At 41.9% G+C, this 24,771-nt stretch overlaps 1 protein-coding gene across 4 annotated transcripts in view; it reads right to left on the bottom strand.

Moving 5' to 3' along the window:
* The window catches only part of HECW1 (HECT, C2 and WW domain containing E3 ubiquitin protein ligase 1), a 437,510-nt gene that overhangs the window by 236,954 nt on the left and 175,785 nt on the right, over positions 1-24,771 (bottom strand). For all 4 annotated transcript variants that reach the window (XM_027574949.2, XM_027574951.2, XM_027574948.2 and 1 more), the window contains 2 exons: positions 11,772-12,096; positions 2,617-2,724 (listed from right to left, as the gene is read on the bottom strand). In XM_027574949.2, coding sequence (XP_027430750.2) covers positions 2,617-2,724; positions 11,772-12,096 — 433 coding nt within the window. The remainder of the gene's footprint in view (positions 1-2,616; positions 2,725-11,771; positions 12,097-24,771) is intronic.

A 24,771-nucleotide genomic window follows, 5' to 3' on the forward strand; every position in this document is an offset into this window, starting at 1 on the left:
AAATATCAATTATTTCACATTAAAAATATAAATTCATATAGCATATTATATACAGTTTTAATGCATTCAGACTCCTAAAGCTATAATCCATTACAGCATTCTAATTTATTTGATTTATATGTGTGCCCTGAGTTAGTATTCTAATCATTTACAAATTCAATTAAGTTTTCTTGATAAATTTTTAGTTTTTGACAAATGATATTACATTTGTACAGAATAATACATTCTTTGTATCTTGAACACTAGTTTGATGTATTTGCAACCAGCATCTCAATTTCACTTTCATCCATTTGTCCAGAGCACTGAGATACTGCTAGTCCAACAGGTATACTGCCAAGTGAGATCTTCTCAAGTTTGCACCAGGACATTTGGAAAATGTCATTTTTCTAAAGTGTTCAATTTTTAGTTTTTTGACTATGAGTTGGCAAGACATTGGTTATTCGAGGACGTTGCTACTTAACCAAGTTTGAATATACTTTCACTCAGTTATGACAATATTTTACATAATTTACAGAGCTGGTTTTATATTATAATATCTTTCTAATGGTACTTAAAGTGTTTCTTCATACTTCTGATGAAGACAATTATATTAAATGGTTTGTTATTTGAATGTACAAAAAATGTTCTATATGTCACAGAAATCTTGAAAAGAACTGCCTTGAAAGGAATGGCACTATTGCCAGATTAATTTATACACAAGCTCCTCTTTTTTACATTAGCCCATAAAAATTCACATTATTCTTAATACTTATTTCCTTGCCTCTAAAAAGACAAATACTTGTAGGATGTGTTCATTCCTGAACCATTTTGAGCTGATACTACATTTTGACCCTACATGGTTTTTTCCTCAATTAGTTAGAAGTCCAAAGAAGAAAATAGGTGGACAGTAGAGAAGGCCTCTCCACCCATCTTCCAATGTAGATTGGGGCATACTGTCAGCTATTATGTCTAATATTCATTACTAATGCAAGTTTTTACCTTTTCTGTTCTTACTGCCATTTGGGAAGTCATATCAGGTACCATGAGCTGGAACGCATCTTTATCCCCAAATCAAGCCCATCTACGTCCTTTATGATAAATAATGCTATTTGTGGAATGGGGAAGATACTGGCATGACTTGGGCAAAGGAGGGCATGCTGGGGAGGATGGAGAAGCAGGGTTGAGGAGTGAGTGTGGGTCTTGTTTGGTCTTGGTAGCAGGGCAGAGAATTTTCAGTTCATGTAGTCAGAAAGCAGAGCCATGAGGCTTTTGGGCAAATGGTATCAGAATTGAGTTCAAGGCATTTTGTCTGGTATCAAGGATTAGGAGGAGAAAAGCTAGAGTCAGGGACATAAATATTAAGGAAAAGGAAATCTCTTGTTGGGAACTTCATTATGACTAAAACAAAGTCAAGGGCCCAACCACATCTCATAAAATCATGTCCCCTCTACATCTGATAGTATCAAATCTCCTGACTGTCTACACACTCTACATGTGGCTAATTAATGCAAAAGAAGGGGGCACTTGTGTCATTTCGAGGAGAGATATCATAAGCTTCTAATGGGCAGACATTAGACCTTTCATTTTCAAATCTCTGATCTTTGAAATATAGTAGGTCTTATAAAATGCCTACTGAGTGGATGAATAGATATGAGAGTGAATAAAAAATGGGAGCAAAATATGAGCATATAGAGAGCATATAATTTTTCTTGAATGAGTCAAATGATAATAGACAACTTTAGGTTCCTGGCCATGTATGCTTTTCTCTGAGAACTGGATGGTTGGAACAAGGGAGTATTTCATCATTGCCTTTCAGAAGTGCTACACTGAATCCCTGCTGTGACAAGAAGGTGCAGAAAGGGATTTGTGCATTTCGCACTCTCCAGTACCCATGTGGGAAGGGACTTGTAGATAAGGGTAAACTCTGCATTCCTTCAGCTGGTAAACATGAGGCCCACATGGCTATTTCTTTGTGCAATGGGAAATGTACCAGTATGGGGACCTATGAAAAGAATCCTTCTTTAACTGTAAAAATAATTTTTTTTTTAAAAATCAAAGACAGATAAAAATTTTAGAAAATAGCTCAGTAAAATACACGATGACAAGTTTATACACCCAGAAATGTCAGTAGATCAGGAATCAAAGAAATAGGTTGGTGGTAGTAATGTATTATCTGCATCCTGGGGAACTCTGGCCAGAGTCAAAGATCAGGGAAAAGCGTGGACTAACCCCAACATGATGGGGCCATGAGCAGGGAGCCTTGAAGAACTGACTCAAGCAAAGCCCAAACTGGATGATTGGATACAGCAGGGGCAACTATTCCAAAGTTAGAGAGCACCTGGAGGAGCCACAGAGTGAAAGTTAAGGGATCTAAGTCAAAAGGTCCTGAATCCAGAGGCCTATGAATGACCATGAGCCAAGCTTCTCTTTGAAACGAAAAGAAATGGCCCCCTGGGCTGGTTTGGATGGCTGTTGCCCAACTGCTCTAGAGCTCACCTATTACTATTTTTAAGCATTTCATAAATCTATGGCTCTCTAACATGGCATATTTCTAAGGGAATGCAATGCAACAGAACAAAGAACAAATCAGTTGAACTCTGTTTTATCCCGAGCAGCAAGAATGGGAAAAGTACTCACGTTCCACAAAGTAAGAGCTAGCATCAATCTTCCAGATGATCTGGCCCCGATGAGAACCATTGACTCCACGGTTCTTATAGTCCAAAAAGTTTTCTGACAAGACCTCATCTATATTCCCAGGAAAGAAAGAAAGCAGAATAGAAAAATATATCAGCTAACAGCATATTTAGAAAAAAAAAAAAGATATTAATGCTACCTCCAACTCAACAGAAGAAAAGGCACCTGGAATCAGAATCGGAGAGCTAGAAGTATCCTCAGGTACCCTCTGAACCAACCCCTTCATAATGCAAGAATCTCCTCCCCACTCTGCAATACTCCCAAGATCATCTAGCTAGTTCGTGAACACTTCCAAGGACAGAAAATAATTGCTCCTATGGCTGTCCATTTCACTTTTGAATAGCCCTTACATGTGTGAAATCTGAGTGTGAAAATCTTCTTCCTAAAACTTTAAGTAGCTGTTCTCTACTGGGGTCTGTGAATGAGCCATAAAGAAAACATCCAATCACATTTTCTATTTGGGTCCCAGTCATCATAGGCCCCAACCTATAGCATCTCTTCTCCAGCCTGAATACCTATCATCCTGTAATACCCGAGACTCATTCATGAATTTATCCACCCATCCTTCATGCACTCATGCATTCATGTGACAGATATTTATTGAGACTGAACCATCTGTTATGCTGGGGAAAATGCAAGAGCCATGGTTGGGCAAAACCAAGATGGTCCTTTTTGAACGAAAGCTTACAAACAATTGAGGATACAGACTTTAAACACGAAGTAAAGAAATAAAGGTATTGTTACAACTTGTGATGGCAGATAGGAAGGAAAAGAACAGGGTGCTCTGACAGGGAGTTTCAAGGAGGGAGGCCAACAGGGGTTCAGGGAAGCACTGAGGGATAAAGAAGCCACAAGGGTAGAGATGAGGGTGGGTGTGTGGAAGGCGGAGAGAGAGGCCCTGACGTGGTGTCCAGGGCCCAAGTTGAGGGACAGTATGGTGGCACTGAGAGGAGCTTGTGGGGGACTATGTATTTTTCCTTTCCTACTCTTTCTCTGCTCATCACATTGCAACTGTCAATATCCTTCCTACAGCTGGTGTCCAGAGAGGAACACAGCATTCCCGGAGAGGACATATCTCTGAAGACCCAGCTGACTTCCTCCTCTCTGGTTCTAGACCTCATGTTTTCAGTGCAGACTAAGACAGGGATATGAATTTTACTTTGATCATCTATGGGGCCCTGGCAGTTTCCACTTCACCAGAAAGTAACCACTTGAGCTAGATGGATCTGAGGCTGTGGAAAAACCATGTTTAAGAATCCAAATCCACCACAGTGATGGGAGGAATTGAGAGAACTCAGGGGCTCCTGAAGGCAGGCCCCAAGCCCCAGCTCTGCAGAGAGGAGCTAGGTCATTATCGCTTTTCTAACTAAGATACCCTGAGGTTCACGTCCTGCATCTGACAGGACTGGGAGAACAGGCTAGAATGAGATGCAAAGAGGGCAGGGCTTATAGCTAAAGGACCCAGCTCTCAAGGCCCTTTGTGCCGTGGACCAATGGCATCACCTGCAAAGTAGGGGATGGAGTCCTAACAACTAGGACCTCCTAGTGGAGGATTAAATAAGATAACTGGTCAACGTGCTTGTGACCTGCCATGTTGACTGCACATTTTTGGCTGTCTCTTCTTTGGCAAAGATGATTGGGCAAAGCACAACAGTCTGCTTCATTAATGGCAAGAACTCTTTGCATCCCTTGGAAAATCACTTGGTTGCAAAATTTGCCAGTCTTGATATTCACAGTGTGTGCTCACAGCCCTGGATGGGCTACTAAGATGATTGCATAATATGTCTTTTACAGTAATTGCCTCATTTCTGCAAAAAGGGCATAATATTTTCCTAGCTCCCTGGGTCTTCAGCACAGATATAATAAGTCACATCCAGATACAGATTTGCCTCATTATGGTAATTCTCTAAGGAGAGGTATTTACTTGAATCTATCCACTCTGAAAACCAGAATATTCATTTTAACAGTTACAATCAGTTATCCACGTAAATAATACCTAGAAAGGGGATGTTCATTCATGTGTTAGGCAATTGTGTAGTATTTCCTCCACTTTACACATTGTGTTAAACCATGGGGACACACTGGTAAACAAGACATGGTCTATGTTCTCAGAAAGTTTCTAATAAATTTGGGGATTTATTCAAGAAAATAGACAATTTCATTAGATTACAGTAAGTATATAAGAATGGGTTAAATATCAAGGAAGCTCAGGGGCACAAATGAGAAAAGGATGGGGTGAATACTGTCAGAATGGCTAAAATTAACAAGTCAGGGAACGACAGATGTTGGCAGGGATGCGGAGAAAGGGGAACCCTCCTACACTGTTGGTGGGAATGCAAGCTGGTGCAGCCACTCTGGAAAACAGTATGGAGGTTCCTCAAACAGTTGAAATTAGAGCTACCATACGATCCAGCAATTGCACTACTGGGTATTTACCCCATAGATACAAATGTAGGGATCCAAAGGGAGTACATGCACCCCAATGTTTATAGCAGCAATGTCCACAATAGCCAAACTGTGGAAAGAGCCAAGATGTCCATCGACAGATGAATGGATAAAGAAGAGGTGGTATATATACACAATGGAATATTATGCAGCCATCAAAAGGAATGAAATCTTGCCATTTGCAATGACGTGGATGGAACTGGAGGGTGTTGTGCTGAGTGAAATAAGTCAATCAGAGAAAGACATGTATCATATGACCTCAATGATATGAGGAATTCTTAATCTCAGGAAACAAACTGAGGGTTTCTGGAGTGGTGGGGGGGTGGGAGGGATGGGGTGGCTGGGTGATAGACATTGGGGAGGGTATGTGCTATGGTGAGCACTGTGAATTGTACAAGACTGATGAATCACGGATCTGTACTTCTAAAACAAATAATGCAATATATGTTAAGAAAAAAAAGAAGAAGAAGAAGATAGCAGGAGGGGAAGAATGAAGGGGAGTAAGTCGGAGGGGGAGACGAACCATGAGAGATGATGGACTCTGAAAAACAAACTGAGGGTTCTAGCGGGGAGGGGGGTGGGGGGATGGTTTAGCCTGGTGATGGGTATTAAAGAGGGCACATTCTGTTTTGAGCACTGGATGTTATGCACAAACAATGAATCATGGAACACTACATCAAAAACTAATGATGTAATGTATGGTGATTAACATAACAATAAAAACTATTAAAAAAAAGGATGGGGTGAATAGGTGGGAAGAATCTGAAAGACCAAATGAGGATGGCAAAATAACACAATTTTAAGAGACTGTCAGTTGGTCCTAATAAATAGCCCATTCTCTTACACTAATAATACTTCATAACAAATACCACACAAGAAAATAGAATAGTCTACATTCTTGCCTGGACCATCTGTGCTGAGAGGTCAGCTCCTTCCCCAAAGGCATTTATTGCCAATTGTTAGAAAAGTTACTGCTCTTTGCTTGGAAATCCAAGTGTATTGTGGGGGTCAGATGCAGAAAAACAGAATCGGTCCAGATATTTCATGCAAAAGGGGATTTAATGCAGGGAATTAGGTTTTGGAGAAATGGACTCTAGGCTGGGCCTCTGGGAACAGCCCCAGAATAAGAGAGTAACTCCAAGGCCCTGCTTCTGCCTCACTCAGAGAGGACTCGTGGGAACTGCTGCGTTCAAGAACCTCATAGAGCAGCTGTAACCAGTGAGCAGAGAGCGACCAGCCTGTGGCAGAATGCGTACCTGCCACCACCACATTGCCCATGAAGCGAGTGAGCGGACAGCAGGGCATCACGGTAGAAAGCTGAATTTCTCAAAGCCATGCTTGAGGCAGCCACAGGCTAACCAGTAGGAGGAACCCCAGGGTTCACTTCCTCCTTCCTCATCTTGCACAAGTGCACCTGACGAAGGGACCAGTGTGCATGTGGAAGATGCTTGCACAGGAGTCTGAAACATGTAAGTTTTGGGACCAGATTCTGCACTAGAAGAAAGCACTGGAGAAGAGAAGAGATCTGAAATGGATGGTGGGGGCCCAGCCAGACCCTTTGCCACCCTGAGGATTGGCAGTCCCTGGGTCCTATGTCCCAAAGTTCTTTTTTTCATATTCTTTGTCACGGTGGAAGTCCTTTTATGGGAGCAATGTATGTGTAATTACAGGGATATTTACAGCCCCCTGAGGCAGGAAGGCTAGGCTACCTTAATAGGTATGTGGTCTTAGGTATCTTATTTTTTTTCTTTAAATTTTTTATTGTTATGTTAATCACCATACATTACATCATTAGTTTTTTAAAATAATTTTTATTGTTATGTTAATCACCATACATTACATCATTAGTTTTCGATGTAGTGTTCCATGATTCATTGTTTGTGCATAACACCCAGTGCTCCACGCAGAATGTGACCTCTTTAATACCCATCACCAGGCTAACCCATCCCCCCACCCCCTCCCCTCTAGAACCCTCAGTTTGTTTTTCAGAGTCCATCGTCTCTCATGATTCGTCTCCCCCTCCGACTTACTCCCCTTCATTCTTCCCCTTTTACTTAGGCACCTTATTTAATCCCTCTGTGTCTTTGCTTCCTCACTACAACATGGGTACACTATTAATACCAACCTCAAAAGTCTGTTGTGAAGACTGAGTGAATGAAGATAGGTAGTGGTCTTAGAACAGTGTCAGACATCACTAGTAAGTAGATATTTCTGTTTACAGTCTGGGCTAACAACAGGGCCCTCTATGGCAAAGCTCTATGATTAACATGCAAAATCATCAATAATAACCTGAAACATTAGCTTAGGCCAGTACCGTTTAAAGTTTTGTCATTACTCATTCTGTACAGAACACATAGAGATGTATTAAGTTCCTTAAAAAAAGACTGTATTTGCTAAATGATACTTCTTCTAGCGTGTAAAATCCCACTCCCTGTTCCACAGTCTGTAATAGAGAAAAGATCTTTACAGGTTGTTAAAAATTTGTTTCAGAAAGTTCTAGTGAAGTTTACAGAAACAGCACACCTGAGAAACATGAAGTGTACTTCTCTTGCTTTGGCTTCAAAATGAAAACTGAAGCTATGCCTTCTATACCCTAGTCTGTAATAGAAAAGTGTACAACAGAAAGACTATTACTGTTGAGAGCAGCATGGACAACTGAGCACAGAATCAGTTAAAAAGGAGAATTGATCCACTACCTACATCTCCTAAGCCCAACAAAGAAAATGCAACCTGGCTTCCACTTCTCAGAGGAACTCACGTCTTCCAATAATCAAATGGGGGCAAAAACACCCTTGACTGAGAACATCTGGTCTATGATTAAAAGCACTCATCAGGCGCCTGGGTGGCTCAGTCGTTAAGCATCGCATGGTCCCAGGGTCCTGGAATCGAGCCCCACATCGGGCTCTCTGCTCAGCGGGAAGCCTGCTTCTCCCTCTCCCACTCCCCCTGCTTGTGTTCCTGCTCTCGCTATCTGTCTCTGTCAAATAAATAAATAAAATCTTAAAAAAAAGCATTCATCATAAGAACAATATAATTTTTAAATTGATAGATCTATCTAATGGAAAGAAGAAAAAAACAAAACAAAAAGAAAATGCAGTAAAGAATATGAAGAAATGGTAAAAATAAATCTTAATATAACAGTAAATACAATAATGGAAATGTGCTATTGTGGCCAATTAAAAGCCAGAGACTCCTAAATCAGAATATAAAAGCACACACAAATGGCTACATTTAAAAAAAGAGTTTGAAAATAAAGAAAAGTAAAAGATTAAGCAAATATGGAAGCAGAAGGAAACTGAGAGACTAATCTTAAAATAGTTTTAAAAAAACAGAATTCAAGGCAAAGAGTAGCACAAGGAACACAGATCTGTAATAATAAACTAAGAAATTGTAGAAGAAAAAGATCATGAACATTTATGTACTTGGTAATTCACATCAACATATACAAAGCATAAAATCTAGAGAAGTGAAGGTAGAGATAGATAAATTAAGATTAAAATTTTAAAAATTTTACTAGCAGTTTTTGACACACTCCACTCAAAAATCAGAAGAGACAAAAAAATCAGAATATACATGATTAAACTTTCTACATATTAAATACACAGGAGAGAGAGAAAATCCTTGGTTTGCAGGGTGCCCTATGAAGTGAAACTTATATCAGAATTGTTTCCTTGCTCTGCAAGTTTCTTGGAAACTGTTACCATTGTTATCTCAGCTGTTACAGAACTGGGCAGAATGAGGACACAGCCTTGGGATGAAGTTTGGGAATTAAGGTAATTTGCTATCACACATCCAGAGAACAGAGCTCCCTGACAAGGTAGATCAAGACATGAAGTATCGATCAACAGGCAGTAAATGTGCAATGTCTCATCAATTTTACTCAATGATTCTAGAAGAAAGTTCTGTTTTCCCCTCTACTTTGGAGATCGGAAACCTGGAGCTCTTTCAATAGTACCTGGCTGGGGTACTACATCTGGCCAGTGGTAGGGCATGATTCTAAACAACGTCACACTGTCACTGAAACCACGTGATCTTTCTCCATTCTGTGTCACTAGGAGAGAGAGTCCTTCATTACACTGTATCGAGCTCATGAACCACTCCATAAAGGAGGGCAGCCAAATGGGATTTCACCGACAATAGTAACAATGGTGAAGCTACTGTCCCTGCCCCCTCACTGGGTTCCTAAGTGGGGTCAGTGAGAAGGCTACACATCCCCTTCCACATCCAGGTGTCTCACTCTCTCCCCAGTCATGTTTGCCTAGGAAGCTCGAAGGTCAGAGCTGACAGCATCACAAACCTGGCCTCACATGGGCATTTCATTTGTCCGTGGATGCAGAATGGTCCCTACCTGATACTGCACCAGGATGTGCTGAGCTGACCCTATGGGCAGCACGGGGTCTGCCACCAGGCCAGGGAGCTCTGTGGCCTTGGGAGCCACTGCACTGGTATTACGTCTGTGGCAAAATGACAGATTAAATTAAATCATCACCTCTAAAATTTTAGGCCTACATCAGTGATTTGATCTTTGGCAAGGCACTGCAAATCTGACAGATACTTTACTAAGGACCTACAAATTATGAGCTCTTAAAGACTCACAGATAATTTTGGATTTGGAAATTATTTCTGAAATGCTATGTTGCTGAAAGTGTTGGCGTTTTGAATTAAATAACTTCACAGTTATATATATGCCGCTACTATGAGAACAAACTGTCAAGTTAAGATTCTAAGATGATGAGCTGTGTTTACTTTTGTCTTCATCAAAATGTCATGTTAACACCAGATCTGATTCATTTCCAGAGTTTCACGACATTCGATGCTGCTGACCACTCCTTCCTTCCTCCACCGCCTTCTCTTGACTTCTGTGACGTGGTCTCCTAGTTTGGTCCCAAGTCTCCATCCCTCCTCTACCTCTTTTGTGAGCGCATCCTCTGCCCGTCTCTCTGACAGAGGCTTTCTGGTGCTCTTTTCTACACAATCCACAGTGACCTCATCAACTCTTGGGGTGCAATTACCCCAAACCTCCAGCCCCGGCCCGGATCTAGAGCTGAGCTCCAGATCCACCCATTTTTTGCCTTCTCTTTGGATGAATGTCCTTGGGTGTCATACCTTCCCCCCAACATATGCTCCTCCTCCAAAGGTTCCCTGACCTGGGAATGAATGGCATTAGTACTCACAACTGCAGGAAGATACAGCTTTAAAGGGTTGGTTCAAAACTAGATCTGTGGCCAAAAATCTAATTGCCTAAGGTGCTAAACAAGTAACATTCATCATGAAAGTAGGGATGGGTGGGAGGGAGACTGTGGCAAAACTGAAGGGTACAGACAGGCTACCCGAAGCAGCCAATGCTTAACTTTAGTGAACTAAAGCCAAGTAGAATTATGGGCTCAGTCTGCCAAATTAAGGGCTTTTGTGAAAGAAGCTAGAAATTCGGATTTCAATGTGAAATCTCTACATTTTTCAATGTTGATAACTAATCAAACTTAAAATAATATAGGCTAAAAATATGTTTGGGGGGCTGTTATTTTACAAGCTCTGTTTTAGATTGATGGTATCCAAACAATTTTATTCAAGAACTATTTTTTTAAGCAAATTAAATTTTACCTAAGTCCAATTCAGCTAGTAACCACTATTTGTGTACAAATTTAAAAAATTACATTTCTCCATCTTTATAATAAAGTGTGTATTGTAAATACACCAGCCAAGCTGATTTCAAAACCTTTATGTGAGCTAAAAATGTTTCCCTGATAGATAAGATCCCCTTTATTTTATCAGAAAAACAGTCCACGGTTATAAAATACTCATAACAATCCATTGGTTCCTGTGATATTCCATGATTCTAAACCAGGCATTGTGTGTCCGAATGTGTAAATTGCTCTGTGCACAGACTGACAGCAGAAGGCCTGGCCTCCTCTGAATTTGAGGCCCGACTCTAGAGACTCCCCAGCAACCACACCTTCATTTCTGATTAACCAGTGTAAATGCACCAATTTCCACCAACCCGATTCTATCATGTACAATAGATCAAATCTATTTTTCAGGTGATTTCAAATTTGTGAGCTCTGTTTTCTGCAGCACACAGACTTGTGTATTTCCCTCTCAGCTATCACTCTGTTCCCCAGCCTGCGGTGTGCTTGGGCTCACTGTACGTTGAATCGAGTTACATCTTTTGAATACAAAGCAGTAAGAATGTTGAAAGAGCAGGTGAGAAGAGGTGCATGATTATGTTGGAAACAAAGTGAAATTCCCTGCACAAAGATGGGTGCACATCAGTTGTGTATATGGTGTTGCTTTGGTCTTACGAACATACGGACTTGAAAACAGGCTTTTGATATTAACTTATTTGTAAGTAGAAGAGCTTCTGTACTTGCAAATGGTAATGACATTTGTGTTGAACCACACCTGGCCCTTCCATCTTACACTTTTCTTCCATTGAATGGAGATAGCAAGAGAAACCGCAGTACATGGTCTGCAGTGTGTTGGAATTTGGCATATAACACATCTGACTGCAAATTGTGTGAATTTGTTGAAATATTAAAGCATATGTAAAAGTGAATTGTGGATGATACACTTGTTGAACACCCAAACCACACTGCGGAGACCATTTTGTCTGCGGCACACTGTTAGCTGGTCTGGCTAAGGGCCGTCTTACTTACCAATGAGATACATGCCAATCCAGTCTCCAGCATCCACTTCCTCCTTGATGTCCCAGTGGATCACCAGGTCCTGTGAGTGCCCTATGGAGTAGTAGGAGCTGCTGACCATGAGTGTGGAGCGGCTGTCCGAGGTGACCAGGTCGGTGTCACTGGTGGAGCGGGGGATGGTGACGGTGCCATGGGGGCCATTCCTAATGGCCATACTGTGGAACTGGCCGGGGTTGTAGCTGTGACGGAGTGGCTCCTTGCACCGGCGTCGATTCTGGGAGTTTCTAGATGGAGATGCCATGGCGGCCAGGCCTAAAAACCTGTTCTGGTACAGATTCTGTGGGGGCAAACAGACAATTAACACCAGCTGCATAATCATGGTCTTCACAGGTTAAGAAGGATGTGCTGGGAGAAATGAGCTGTGAGGGAGCAGCCCTCCAAGGAAGATCTGAAATACGGCCTAGAGCATCCTCCGCAGGCTTCGCACAGGAAAGGCAAGAACAAAAATGCAAGCTCACCAAGGGGCTTAAGATTCTCTCTCTCCCTTTCCCTCTGCCCCTCCCTGCTCTTGCTCGCTCCCTATCTCTTAAAAAAAAAAAAAAGACAAAAACAGAAACAAAACCCCCAAAAAGACAACAGAAGAGGAGATTAAGACCAGAAAATGTGTTGAGTCATGCGATTTGGATCCCAGGGACAGTTACTTACTGCACACATCAATCAGATGCAAGTTTCTGTTTACTGGTCATGAGGCCCAGGCCTCAGCGGCGGTCTGCTCTGCTCTTTAGATTACATAGGTCTGTTTAGCAGTCACTTAGGCCTGCACTTTTTCCACCCTCTAAGACCAGGGCACTTGTAAAAAGTCCATTAACCTGATGAAGCACAGTGTTGGCATTCTCCATCTCAGTCCTTAATGGCCATGTGACAGGCCTATTCGTTCATTATTTGAGTCTCTTATTAGGAATTCCTCAGGCCCCGCTGGTGGTAACCATGGCATTACTATAGGCAGAAAAGCCAGACTTCAGAAAGCATCTCATCATATTGGTACCATATGGTCTTACTTTTTTTTAAATGCTTGTCATTGTGACAGTATGAAAATGGACAGACCCCGGTGTTGCCTGGAAACCAGTCCTTCTCTCAGAAAGCCAGGCAAAGCCCAGGAAGCATGAGCCGTCCACGCACTCAGCAGGCCCCCTGGTTCCGGGCAGTTCAGAGAGGACATCGCTAACCTGACCATCCTCTGGGGGGCTTTGTCCAGAGACCTTCATAACATCTCCAAAAAAGAAAGGCTGTTGCTAGAGCATAACATTTCTGTAGTTTACATACACTTTGTGTGGACAAATGACCTCTTACAGTATTATTATGGAGATTCAAAACAACTTGGAATTAAAGAGTCAAATTTCTAATTACAGGTTAAAACAAAGTGGGTGCAGCACCTACCAAATTCCAACCTGCGCATCCCTAGACATTTTACTTAATCTTCCTGGTCCTCAGTTTTCTCATTTTAAATGGGTTGTTGTCAAAACTTAATGAGGTAATGCAAATCAAGCTCTTCGCATAGTAGGCACTCAAGAAATAAAAATCTACTAAAATACTACTGGTATTGCTTTACTAAGCCTCACTGAAACATAGGTCCTGGGCAGTTGGCCGGGCTCACTCACTGGCCAAGGATGCCCTCACCTCATCCCCAGAGCCCTCACATTTAATTCCTTCTGCAACAAATCCACAGATTGTTTCTAGTCATGGCCCCGCAAGTTTTCTTACAAAACTGAAATTCCAAGCTTAAACAGTCTAGTGTATTTATAAAGGTACCCTATATACCAGTTTTTTGGAGGGGAAGGCTCCCTTTATCTGTAAGGTTTATGTTTGAATAAGATGTTTTTGCATTAATGTTGAGGCTGAGGGAATTTTATCGATGTAGTATCAGCCGGCGCCTCAAAAAAGATTATAGATTCCTTTTCTCTTGTTGAAGACACTTCTGCTGTGGTATTTTTATTGGAATTCCCTGGAAATCAGGCAACTCTCCTGAAACTGTCAAATTACACTAGTGCTCACTGTCCACGTGGTGGGAACAAAGGTATAGAAGGGAAACATCAGTCAAGGAAGACATTTGTCAGTAATTTACTGGATTGGAATAATGGTATTTGCCCAGAATAAGAAGGGCAGTTTCAAAGCTGCTCCTTTTAGACTGCGCTCCCCCACCCTTCCCAACCCCATCTTTGTCCACACCCTCTCCATTTGTACTTGCAGGAATTGTATTTCTGCTTCAGGATTATGCCCCAGCGCCAACTCTGCTATAACCTCCCCCTGCATCCTTTTCTGATTCCCCAAAATGTGGGCCTCAGCTCTCTGACCCCACAGGAATCCCCTTCCCCTGCAGAGAGTATTACTATATTATTGTTAGTTGACCAATTCACACACATCCCTAAGCAGTGAAGACTTCAAGCCAGTGTTCGCTGCTCTTTATATCCCCTGGAACTGGCCTGACTTCTGGCACCAAAAAAGGTCCTCAAAACTTTAATTAATATGATTTTATTCAATGGTGCCCCTTCTTTTTGCGGAAAGCGTTTAAGTTTGCTATTAAAAAATAGATAAAATATAGTAAGACATAAGTTAGTAGATAGTGCAGAGAAAGGAGAAAATAAAGAGACAAAAAGTTATGTACAAACTATATGCCATCATGTCCCTAGACAGGTGTTATTGTTAAAGACTCACAACAGCTGCTTCTTGAATGCAGCAGGTGGATAGTTGATTCCCAACGTGCGATTCCTTTGTGGCTACATTTCCCCCGGGGCATTTACAAGTGTTCCAAGCTCACACTATAGGCTCATCCAGCTGGAAGAAACAATTTAATCATTCTCTGTTCACATCTGAACTGTGGGAGATAGAGGAGGATCTGTCCTGTTTTTAAATAGCCCTGGATAAAAGACCATTCTCTTCCTAGACAGTGATTTCACTGTCCTGCAACCTCGCAATTCTTCCTAATCTCTAAGGCAAATCTCATGGGACAGAGACCTGCCTTCTCCTTCCTCCCTGCAAAAAGCAAGTGTGGCTTTCCGATTATCTCTGAGGAGGACATCAACAGTATCACTAAATTGCTTCCAGCTTTTTCTCCATTCTACTAAGTAATTCGAATGTCTTTTATTTCCCCTTACCCTGGTGATGGGTAATAGCCATGGATAGGAAACCAAAAGAATATTAGTAACAGTTTCAGCGACACTGTAATTTTCCAATTATTGGTTGTAAGCAAGGGTCTCTAGTTATGGGCTATGTTAAGCTCAGATTTTAATTGACCCCTGAAAAAGTGAATCCAATGAGTGAGCCACTGAAGACAATCTGATCACATTGTGACCTACTTCATAGGGAGTAAGATTCCATTTGCTGGCTTGTTTCCTATTTGTAGCTGAGGATCCAACAATGATGTTTCGTTTACTCATTTTGCTTTCCAACTTAAATAACTCAAATTGTTAAAATGTTTTTAATTAAGTGATATGTTCTTGGATTTTTAAAAAATCTTGGAACAGGTCTTGCATGTTTAATGTTTTAAGTTATTCTTATGCATTATAGTACATAGCAAAAACAAAACATGTAAGGAGATGGAATCTTAAAAAGTTGTCACTTCTAGGAAAGGGACATGTTATGGATTTTTTTTTTCAGAACACAAGAAAACAAAAGACTCTGCTGTGTCAATTTCTGACAAAGTCATTAATAGCTTTTCTGTTTTGAAACATATAAAGCTGTGAGTGAGGACCATCTCAGAAATAAAAAGAAAGTGGACAAAAGGCATTATCTATAATAGAGAAAATGGTTCTTAAAAATTGCCTCTACACTAAGAAGTCAAAAACAATGAGTGGAAAACAGAGGCCCTGAAGGAAACCTCATCAAAGTATATGAGATGAGGTTATAGAAAATGGCATTATTTAGCTGGAAGAAGAGCATAATAGTTTTTGAGTTCAGGAAAAGATTTTATTTTGAGTAAGTAGATGCCTGAGGCTTTTTTATCCTACACTCAGCTCTGGTTATGCCATCAGGGAGGTAATGGAACTTAAAAAAAAATTACATGTAACTTTTCTCTTTCTACAATGGATTTGAGAAAATTTACAACAAAAGAAATGTACACAAATAGGGAGAGACCAGACAGAAAGCAGGAATAGCAATATGAAAAAGGGTAATAATTATGAACGTTCACTCTATGCAGGGAACTTGGTGCATTATCCTATTAAAAACCTATCAAGTATCACTATTCCCTTCTTGGTGAAAACCTAGCTCAGAATGGTGGTTAATAAACATTCCCAAGGTCCTCTTACAGCAGGAAATGGGGATTTGAGCCTATTGTGTGTGATTGTATGTGAGCACTTTTATCACTCTGAAGCACTCTCTCCAAATTATAACATGGGCAGATATACTTGCAGAAATTGATTCAGATACTCCTCTAATCTTCTTGACAGCCAAGAAGATAGAAGGAAAGCATAGTTCTCGGGGCACCTGGGTGGCTCAGTCGGTTAGGTGTCTGCCTTCTTCTCAGATCATGATCCCCGAGTCCGAGCCCCCATCAGGCTCCCTGCTCAGCAGGAGTCTGCTTCTCCCTCTGCTCCTCACTCCACTCTCATGCTCTCTCTCACTCTCTCTCTCAGATAAATAAAATAAAATAAAAAAAGGAAAGCATAGTTCTCATGATCAGAATATTTGAATTTTTTCTCCCTCCAAGTTCTTTTTTTTACTTCTATTTTTTTAAATTGAAAAAACAATTTTTTATTAACATATAATGTATTATTTGTTTCAGGGGTATAGGTCTGTGATTCATCAGTCTTACACAATTCACAGCACTCACCATTCCCTCCAAGTTCTTAATAAAATGCTTCATTTTAGGCTTTATACAGACAGCATCACATGATGTGGTGACCATTATCTTTAAAAAACATTTTTTTAAAAGCCACAAACAGTGGCAGATTCTTGCACAAGTTTTTGACAAAAGTTGAGGTTATAATATAAAGAGTCTATTTGGGGCTGTGTGTAGCTGTGTTTCCTTCTGACCACATTCAAAAGCCCCCTTGGCTAATTCCACTCCTTATGCCCCAAACCTCCTGCTCTCCATTCAGTGCCTGTTCTCAACCTCACATCTCTCTCTCTGGCCTTGACACAGATAAACAGGAGCCTGAACGGCCTGTTCTATCTACAACTGTCTTACTTATTTCTTATCCGTGCTCCTCTAAGAAGCAAGTGCCAAGAGAGCATGGGCTTTGCCCAGCCCCTTTGGCCTGCATTTCTTTTATTTTCTATTTTTTTCTTTAAATTTTTTATTGTTATGTTAATCACCATACATGACATCATTAGTTTTTGATGTAGTGTTCCATGATTCATTGTTTGTGCATAACACCCAGTGCTCCATGCAGAATGTGCCCTCTTTAATACCCATCACCAGGCTAACCCATCCCCCACCCCTCCCCTCTAGAACCCTCAGTTTGTTTTTCAGAGTCCATCGTCTCTCATGGTTCGTCTCCCCCTCTGATTACCCCCCCATTCTTCCCCTCCTGCTATCTTCTTTTTTTTCTTAACATATATTGCATTATTTGTTTCAGAGGTACAGATCTGTGATTCAACAGTCTTGCACAATTCACAGCGCTCACCAAAGCACATACCCTCCCCAATGTCTATCACCCAGCCACCCCATCCCTCCCACCCCATCCCCACTCCAGCAACCCTCAGTTTGTTTCCTGAGATTAAGAATTCCTCATATCAGTGAGGTCACACGATACATGTCTTTCTCTGATTGACTTATTTCACTCAGCATAACACCCTCCAGTTCCATCCACGTCATTGCAAATGCTGGCCTGCATTTCTACAGTCAGAAGGTAGTGGGTACTCCGTAGATGTTTTGTTGGATTGGGGCGCATCTTCCTCTGCATCCCAGAACCATGTCATGATGCTTTGCTGCTTGACTTCAGAAACCCTTCTCAGTGCCTATTTGGCCTAAAGCACAAGGCTTGTTGTCCAGAATACCCCATTACTAGCTCCTGAATGACACTGGTAAGAAGGGAGAGGTGGGGATGAGATGAGATCCCACCCTTGGGTCCCCTTCTGTGTCTCACATCCTGAGATCCGAGTCCTGCCCGCACATTTGTACGTCTGCTTGGGAACAGCTGTGGGTGAGTGAGGTTATGGGACAGAGGTGGCCATGACCTGCCAGATGGCCAAGCACTTCCGAGGAGGAAAGTGAGAGGTGGCTGCAATGTTACCATCTCTATCCAACTCTTCAGCTCCTCACACCTGTCTCTGAAACTGTGCCTCAAAACTGTGTTTTTAGCCTCAAAGCCATGTGTTGAAAAAGCTGTTTTGTGCTGGCCATTGTGAAGAAGAATATCACAAAATTATATAAACTAATTTGTGTGGGGAAAGTTCCTTTGGAGAAGAAATAGAATCCCACACATTGCCAACAGGAAGGGAACATTAGGCGGAGGAAATTTTAATAAGCAAATCTAACCAAGTCAGGGAATATCCACATAGGAAGTCATGATTTAACAGACAAGGGACTTGTTAAAATGACAGTCAAATGAATTTTTTTAGGAACACAAAAAACCTTACCACTAATGAAAAAAATCCAATAATAGGTTTGAGTGGAAAGGACCCCACCTCCACTTCTCTCTGGGGCCCCCAGTGATGGTGGCAGAGAGAAGTCTTTGCTCCTTGTTCCTCCAATGCCATTCTTGCTCCTTTTGCCTAAGAGAGGTGAGCAGGAAGCCTGGCCATGCTTTGCGGGACATGCAACTTTTACCACTTTGGTCAAACATGGAATTTCTTGATGCAACTCTGAGCCACTTGGGAGGATTATGGTTGGAGGTGTTCAAGAATGAAGCTGCCGAAGTCTGGGCAGTTACTATGGCCAGAATAATGGGTGGGGGACGTGGGTGAGGGGAGAGAGGAAGACCAGAGGCAGCAGGCGCCTTCCTATGTTATTTAAGGGAAATTCCTGATCCCTAGCAGCATCTCCTTCTGATCTACTTGAAAAGAAAGGTCATTGAAAGTGGTATGTGTGTGTGTGAGAGAGAGAGAGAAACAGAGAGAGAGAAAGAGAAAGGCAGACAGATGGACACACTGATAGAGACAGGGGCAGAGAATGAATAGGAATGCACAGATGTCTTTCCCTTTTCAGTCTCAGACGTGTCCTTTTCTTCCTCAGGACAGTCCCATCTTGATGTAAGTTGGGAAAGTCCCTTCTTTATGTGTTGACACAGGCCAAAGTAAAGGTTATGCTCTATATTTTTAAATATATTTTTTATTATGTTATGTTAATTACCATACATGACATCATTAGTTTTTGATGTAGTGTTCCATGATTCCCCCACCCCTCCCCTCTAGAACCCTCAGTTTGTTTTTCGTAGTCCATCGTCTCTCATGGTTCACCTCCCCCTCCGACTTCCCCACTTCATTCTTCCCCTCCTGCTATCTTCTTCTTTTTTTTAACATATAATGTATTATTTGCTTCAGAAGTACAGATCTGTGATTCAACAGTCTCGCACACTTCACAGCGCTCACCATAGCACATGCCCTCCCCAATGTCTATCACCCAGCCACCCCATCCCTCCCACCCCCCCACCACTCCAGCAACCCTCAGTTTGTTTCCTGAGATGAAAAATTCCTCATATCAGTGAGGTCATATGATACATGTCATTCTCTGATTGACTTATTTCGCTCAGCATAATACCTTCCAGTTCCATCCACGTCATTGCAAATGGGAAGATTTCATTCCTTTTGATGGCTGCATAATATTCCATTGTGTGTGTGTGTGTGTGTGTGTGTGTGTGTGTGTGTGTGTGTGTGTGTATCACTTCTTCTTTATCCATTCATCTGTCGATGGACATCTTGGCTCTTTCCACAGTTTGGCTATTGTGGACATTGCTGCTATAAACATTGGGGTGCACGTACCTCTTCGGATCCCTACATTTGTATCCTTGGGGTAAATATCCAGTAGTGCAATTGCTGGATCATATGGTAGCTCTATTTTCAACTGTTTGAGGAACCTCCATACTGTTTTCCAGAGTGGCTGCACCAGCTTGCATTCCCACCAGCAGTGTAGGAGGGTTCCCCTTTCTCCACATCCCTGCCAACATCTGTCGTTTCCTGACTTGTTAATTTTAGCCATTCTGACTGGTATGAGGTGATATCTCATTGAGGTTTTGATTTGGATTTCCCTGATGCCGAGCGATGTTGAGCACTTTTTCATCTGTCTATTGGCGGTTTGGATGTCTTCTTTGGAAAAATGTCTGTTCATGTGTTCTGCCCATTTCTTGGTTGGATCATTTGTTCTTTGGGTGTTGAGTTTGATAAGTTCTTTATAGATTTTGGATACTAGCCCTTTATCTGATATGTCATTTGCAAATATCTTCTCCCATTCTGTCAGTTGTCTTTTGGTTTTGTGGACTGTTTCTTTTGCTGTGCAAAAGCTTTTTATCTTGATGAAGTCCCAATAGTTCATTTTTGCCCTGGCTTCCCTTGCCTTTGGCGATGTTTCTAGGAAGAAGTTGCTGCGATCGCCAAAGGCACGGGAAGCCAGGGCAAAAATGAACTATTGGGATTTCATCAAGATAAAAAGCTTCTGCACAGCAAAAGAAACAGTCCACAAAACCAAAAGACAACCGACAGAATGGGAGAAAATATTTGCAAATGACGTATCAGATAAAGGGCTAGTATCCAAAATCTATAAAGAACTTATCAAACTCAACACTCAAAGAACAAATAATCCAATCAAGAAATGGGCAGAAGACATGAACAGACATTTCTCCAAAGAAGACATCCAAATGGCCAACAGGCACATGAAAAAGTGCTCAACATCGCTTGGCATCAGGGAAATCCAAATCAAAACCTCAATGAGATACCACCTCACACCCGTCAGAATGGCTAAAATTAACAAGTCAGGGAACGACAGATGTTGGCGGGGATGTGGAGAAAGGGGAACCCTCCTACACTGTTGGTGGGAATGCAAGCTGGTGCAACCCCTCTGGAAAACAGTATGGAGGTTCCTCAAACAGTTGAAATTAGAGCTACCGTTCGATCCAGCAATTGCACTACTGGGTATTTACCACAAAGATACAAATGTAGGGACCCGAAGGGGTACATGTACCCCAATGTTTATAGCAGCAATGTCCACCATAGCCAAACTGTGGAAAGAGCCAAGATGCCCATCGACAGATGAATGGATAAAGAAGATGTGGTATATATACACAATGGAATATTATGCAGCCATCAAAAGGAATGAGATCTTGCCATTTGCAACGACGTGGATGGAACTGGAGGGTGTTATGCTGAGTGAAATAAGTCAATCAGAGAAAGACATGTATCACATGACCTCACTGATATGAGGAATCCTTAATCTCAGGAAACAAACTGAGTGTTGCTGGAGTGGTGGGGGGTGGGAGGGATGGGGTGGCTGGATGATAGATATTGGGGAGGGTATGTGCTACGGTGAGCGCTGTGAATTGTGCAAGACTGTTGAATCACAGATCTGTACTTCTGAAACAAATAATGCAACATATTTTAAGAAAAAAGAAAAAGAAGAAGATAACAGGAGAGGAAGAAAAGGGGAGTATGTCAGAGGGGGAGACGAACCATGAGAGATGATGGACTCTGAAAAACAAACTGAGGGTTCTAGAGGGGAGGGGGGTAGGGGGATGGGTTAGCCTGGTGATGGGTATTGAGGAGGGCACGTTCTGCATGGAGCACTGGGTGTTATGAACAAACAATGAATCATGGAACACTGCACCAAAAACTAATGATGTAATATATGGTGATTAACATAACAATAAAAAATTTAAAAAAAAAAAAAAAAAGAAGTTGCTGCGGCTGAGGTCAAAGAGGTTGCTGCCTGTGTTCTCCTTTAGGATGTTGATGGACTCCTGTCTCACATTTAGGTCTTTCAATCATTTGGAATCTATTTTTGTGTGTGGTGTAAGGAGATGGTCCAGTTTCATTCTTCTGCATGTGGCTGTCCAATTTTCCCAACACCATTTGTTGAAGAGACTGTCTTTTTTCCATTGGACATTCTTTCCTGCTTTGTCAAAGATGAGTTGACCATAGAGTTGAGGGTCCATTTCTGGGCTCTCTATTCTGTTCCACTGATCAATGTGTCTGTTTTTGTGCCAGTACCATACTGTCTTGATGATGACAGCTTTGTAATAGAGCTGGAAGTCTGGAATTGTGATGCCACCAGCTTTGCTTTTCTTTTTCAACATTCCTCTGGCTATTCGGGGCCTTTTCTGGTTCCATACAAATTTTAGATTTATTTGTTCCATTTCTTTGAAAAAGGTGGATGGTATTTTGATGGGGATTGCGTTGAATGTGCAGATTGCTCTAGGTAGCATTGACATCTTCACAATATTTGTTCTTCCAATCCATGAGCATGGAATGTTTTTCCATTTCTTTGTGTCTTCCTCAATTTATTTCATGAGTATTTTATAATTTTCTGAGTACAAATTCTTTTCCTCTTTGGTTAGATTTATTCCCAGTTATCTTATGGTTTTGGGTGCAATTGTAAATGGGATCGACTCCTTAATTTCTCTCTCTTCTGTCTTGTTGTTGGTGTATAGGAATGCCACTGATTTCTGTGCATTGATTTTATATCCTGCCACTTTACTGAATTTCAGTATGAGTTCTAGCAGTTTTGGGGTGGAGTCTTTTGGGTTTTCCACATAAAGTACCATATCATCTGCAAACAGTGAGAGTTTGACTTCTTCTTTGCCGATTTGGTTGCCTTTGATTGTTTTTTGTTGTCTGATTGCTGTGGCTAGGACTTCTAATACCATGTTGAATAGCAGTGGTGATAGTGGACGTCCCTGCCATGTTCCTGACCTTAGGGGGAAAGCTCTCAGCTTTTCCCCATTGAGAATGATATTCGCTGTAGGGTTTTCATAGATGGCTTTTATGATATTGAGGTATGCACCCTCTATCCCTATACTCTGAAGAGTTTTGATCAAGAAAGGATGCTGTACTTTGTCAAATGCTTTTTCTGCATCTATTGAGAGGATCATATGATTCTTGTTCTTTCTTTTATTAATGTATTGTATCACAGTGATTGATTTGCAGATGTTGAACCAACCTTGCAGCCCAGGGATAAATCCCACTTGGTCGTGGTGAATAATCCTTTTTATGTACTGTTGGATCCTATTGGCTAGTATTTTGGTGAGAATTTTTGCATCTGTGTTCATCAAGGATATTGGCCTGTAATTCTCCTTTTTGGTGGGGTATTTGTCTGGTTTGGGGATCAAGGTAATGGTGGCCCCATAAAATGAGTTTGGAAGTTTTCCTTCCATTTCTATTTTTTTGGAACAGTTTCAGAAGAATAGGTATTAATTCTTCTTGAAATGTTTGGTAGAATTCCCCTGGGAAGCCATCTGGCCCTAGGCTTTTGTTTGTTGAGAAATTTTTGATGACTGCTTCAATTTCCTTAGTGGTTATAGGTCTGTTCAGGTTTTCTATTTCTTCCTGGTTCAGCTTTGGTAGTTGACCCATCTCTAGGAATGCATCCATTTCTTTTGATTACCTATTTTGCTGGCATACAGTTGCTCATAATATGTTCTTATAATTGTTTGTATAAGGATATGCTTTTTTTTCCCAGAACCACAGTGATGCTCCAGCAGGTCATGGCACCCAAGCCCCAGGGACCCTGCTGACCACTGAGGAGCCACCTGGTGGTAGTACAGGGGAGCAATATGGCTACAGAATGGGGCAGCCATGAGCAACACCCCTGACCACCACAGGTCTACTCCTGGAGCTCCACAGAGCTGCTGTACCAAGTGGGGTGACTGTGTCTCTTTCATAGCCAGGGCACTACCACCTGCCTATAGACAATCTAGTCTTCAAAACCTTACCCATAAAACCGAGTCACGCAGACTCCCAGAGTGAGTGGTGGGAGGTCATGTCCAGCCTCTCCTGCTGCTACAGAAGGGCAGTGGCCTGCCCTGGGCACAGCCAGTGAGCAGCAGTGCCATGAGTGGAACCCCAGCCCCATGGCTTGGACCCTGCTGCCTCCCTCAGGAGGGAGCATCAGGCTTGCTGAGAATGTAAGTCACGGTGTGTTTTCCTCCTCTATTCACAATCCTGTTCAGATTTGCTAAGAGGCAATGTGACCAGGCAAGGAATACAGTTCTAAGAAGGACATTTCAGCAGGATTGCAAAGGAGGTGCTAAGTTGGCATACATACCGAAGTTAATGTTCAAATATCTTATTATTTGTTGTGGAAGTTCAGGGTGCTGTACAGATGCTCTCTTAAATTCTTCCACCCCCTGGGAGGTTGGACTCAGCAGAGTTGGCAAGATTTTTAAGTAAACTGTTTTCTTGTTTTGTTTTGTTCTTCCTTCCTTTAGCCCATTCAATGAGCAAATGTTTATTGAGTCATTAGTATGTACCAGACACTGTACCAAGTATTGAGTATGCATAGAGAGATGAATTAAACAGTGCTTCTACCCTCAAAGAGTTTTGTGCAGGAGGAAAACATTTAAGCAGTCACCTTTGACACAATGACAAGGACCATGACAGGAGTGGTAGGCAAGGTCCTCATGGGAGAAAGAGAGATGCTGGAAATGTCCTCCCAGATGGGAGAACAGTGACCCTGTATTTGGAAGGAGGAGCAGGAAGGTCACCCAACTGGTCAGGGGCAGAGGGGAAATCCAATCTAAGCAGAAGGAACTCTATGTATAAAGGCAGAGCTTTACAAACAAGCATGTTGTGCCTGTGTATTCAACAGAGCTCCTCCCAGCTGCCTGCCACAGAGTGTCAGGAGGGGCAGCGAGAAGTGCTAGAAAAGGGTCTCCCTTGACACACCAAGTGATAGGACCTCCCCCCTTAGAGGATGGGAGGGCCACGGGAGATTTTTGGTCTGGGAAACGATATAATCTCTTCACCTTAGAAACATCACCCTTTATCAGTGAGAGGAGTGCAAGGGGCAAGGAGCCCACTACGTCTGGGGAAGCCAACACTACAGCAATCCCAAAAGCCCAGTCTGCCTGCAGGGAGGAGCCGCCTC

The sequence above is a fragment of the Zalophus californianus genome, chromosome 12 (genome assembly GCF_009762305.2).
Source record: "Zalophus californianus isolate mZalCal1 chromosome 12, mZalCal1.pri.v2, whole genome shotgun sequence".
Classification (NCBI taxonomy): domain Eukaryota; kingdom Metazoa; phylum Chordata; class Mammalia; order Carnivora; family Otariidae; genus Zalophus; species Zalophus californianus.